This window comes from Lucilia cuprina, chromosome 4 (assembly GCF_022045245.1).
Source record: "Lucilia cuprina isolate Lc7/37 chromosome 4, ASM2204524v1, whole genome shotgun sequence".
NCBI classification, from domain to species: domain Eukaryota; kingdom Metazoa; phylum Arthropoda; class Insecta; order Diptera; family Calliphoridae; genus Lucilia; species Lucilia cuprina.
Window position 1 is genome coordinate 67,913,709 of NC_060952.1, and position 1,964 is coordinate 67,915,672.

The 1,964-nt window shown below is 25.4% G+C and overlaps 1 protein-coding gene across 1 annotated transcript; it reads left to right on the forward strand.

Moving 5' to 3' along the window:
- The first annotated feature begins 251 nt into the window (after positions 1 to 251).
- On the forward strand, positions 252 to 1,460 carry LOC124419778. Its single transcript, XM_046950395.1, has 6 exons — positions 252 to 437; positions 500 to 571; positions 642 to 683; positions 755 to 935; positions 1,026 to 1,148; positions 1,219 to 1,460. Exons 1-5 carry the CDS (start codon positions 377 to 379, stop codon positions 1,036 to 1,038), a joined length of 369 nt encoding a protein of 122 aa, XP_046806351.1. The 5' UTR covers positions 252 to 376; the 3' UTR covers positions 1,039 to 1,148; positions 1,219 to 1,460.
- Positions 1,461 to 1,964: the final 504 nt, after the last annotated feature.

Consider the following 1,964-nt stretch of genomic DNA (forward strand, 5'->3'; position numbering starts at 1 on the left):
TATTAATTACCAAATAATGATATAGATACAGAATTTTGAATTTTGTCTTTATTTACATAATTGGACATAGCTCCCATACAAAGTCTTTTTACAAAAATGTCTTAAACGCACATTACTCATTACCAAATAAAGCTATTGATACAAAACACACATTACTTATTACTAAATTACGACATAAATCCAAAATTTTACTGAATTAGCATTAATGTACAAACATTGAAAATTATATTAATGAACATTGAAAATTATATTAATGAACAGAAATATTTGAAATACTTTTTAATATTTTTCATTATAAAATAAAAAATTGTAAAACTTGTAAAAATTTATAAAATATAAATAACAAAACCTAAAACCTAGAATACTAATTTATACAATGGAAAGCAAGAATCCAACCATTAAAAGATACAAATTAGGTGAAAATTTAATCCCGCATGGTAAGTAATTTTAATATATGTATGTATGTACAAATCAGTTAAAAACATATTTTATTTTACAGATAATCCAAACACATCGCTATGTTGTAAAAACTGGAAAAAGTGCTATGAGGAAAAATTTGAGCTATTAACAGGTAGTGTATAAGAAATACTACATAAATTTATCTAAGTGAATATTATATTTTCTGTATTTAACATGAACAGACTCCGTTAAGCATCTTAAAGGTTCCATTGAAGAATTGACAGGTATAAACATAAATATACCCTAAGTGTTTTTATAACATCATATATAATTTATTTCTCCATTGTACAACTAGCCACCACAGTACAACAAAATAATGTCATAATGGAGGCACTTGCCACGCAAAATGTTTTAACGGAAAAATTATTAGGAAAAGAAAAATTTCAGAAAATTTTAGAAAATTCTTTCCAATTCAGAATGCCGAAGAATTATCCGAATGTAACAATAAAACAAACGAAGCAAATCATGAGTCATATGTAAGTATTCTGTTATTATATCGCGATAAGCATTATCGTATAATCCAAATAATCAATTTCATACACGTTGTATGTCGTCATTAATTAAAGGACAACTCCATAAATCCCTTACCGAAATTTTTTCCGTAAATTTAATAGTTGCATCAAATAAAGATGGTGTCCACGGCAAGCTTTCGCTTAAAAATTTCAAACGTTTTTATGATGTTTTAATGGGTAAATAAAATATATTCTCCTTATTTGTTTTAATTTTTATTCATGAATTACTTTCTGTTTCATTTAATAGATTCAATTAGGGCTAACGGGGAGGAATATCCTTAAAAGGGGATTAGATATGCCTTCAAAGTTGTAAAAAAACGACATTTTCAGTCAATATGTGTCAGCAAAAAGAAGGAATCTTTAGTTAGTAACAATTAGTTAATAATAATTATTATTTACTAAATTAACAGCGGTCATTAAAAACTTTGTTTATATAATATAGAATAACTTATAATATTAAATAGATGTACAATTTTTCAGAATTTTACAATAATTAATAAACGCATTAACAAATAATTCAAAATTATAAAATATATTGCATATTTAAATTTGAATGTTAATCAAAGAACTCATACTGCTCTTTTATTTATGCACCAAAAACTGACTCATTATTAGGTAACTTCTGGTTAGCTGAAACTGATGTATAGTGAGTGAGTACTGACTCGTTCCTATGACATCACATTGAAAAACTGAATAGTATTTTATAAACAAAATGGTTAGCTTTTGAGTCACCTCTGACTCACTTGTGGTTAACCATAAGTTAGTTTTAAGTTAACTCAAAATCCTACTGGGAAGTTTTCTAATGTCTTAAATAGAAAAAAATCCAAAAAGTTAAATTTATTATAATTCCAAGTTTTAAACGAAATTTTTCTTTATATTTTTATAGCGTTTAGTGATATTTAGTAATTTGCATGTATGCATGTGTGTGAAAGATTTAAGGATTTTCAAAATACAAATACATATATAATATTGTTCTACACAAAATTTTGTTCA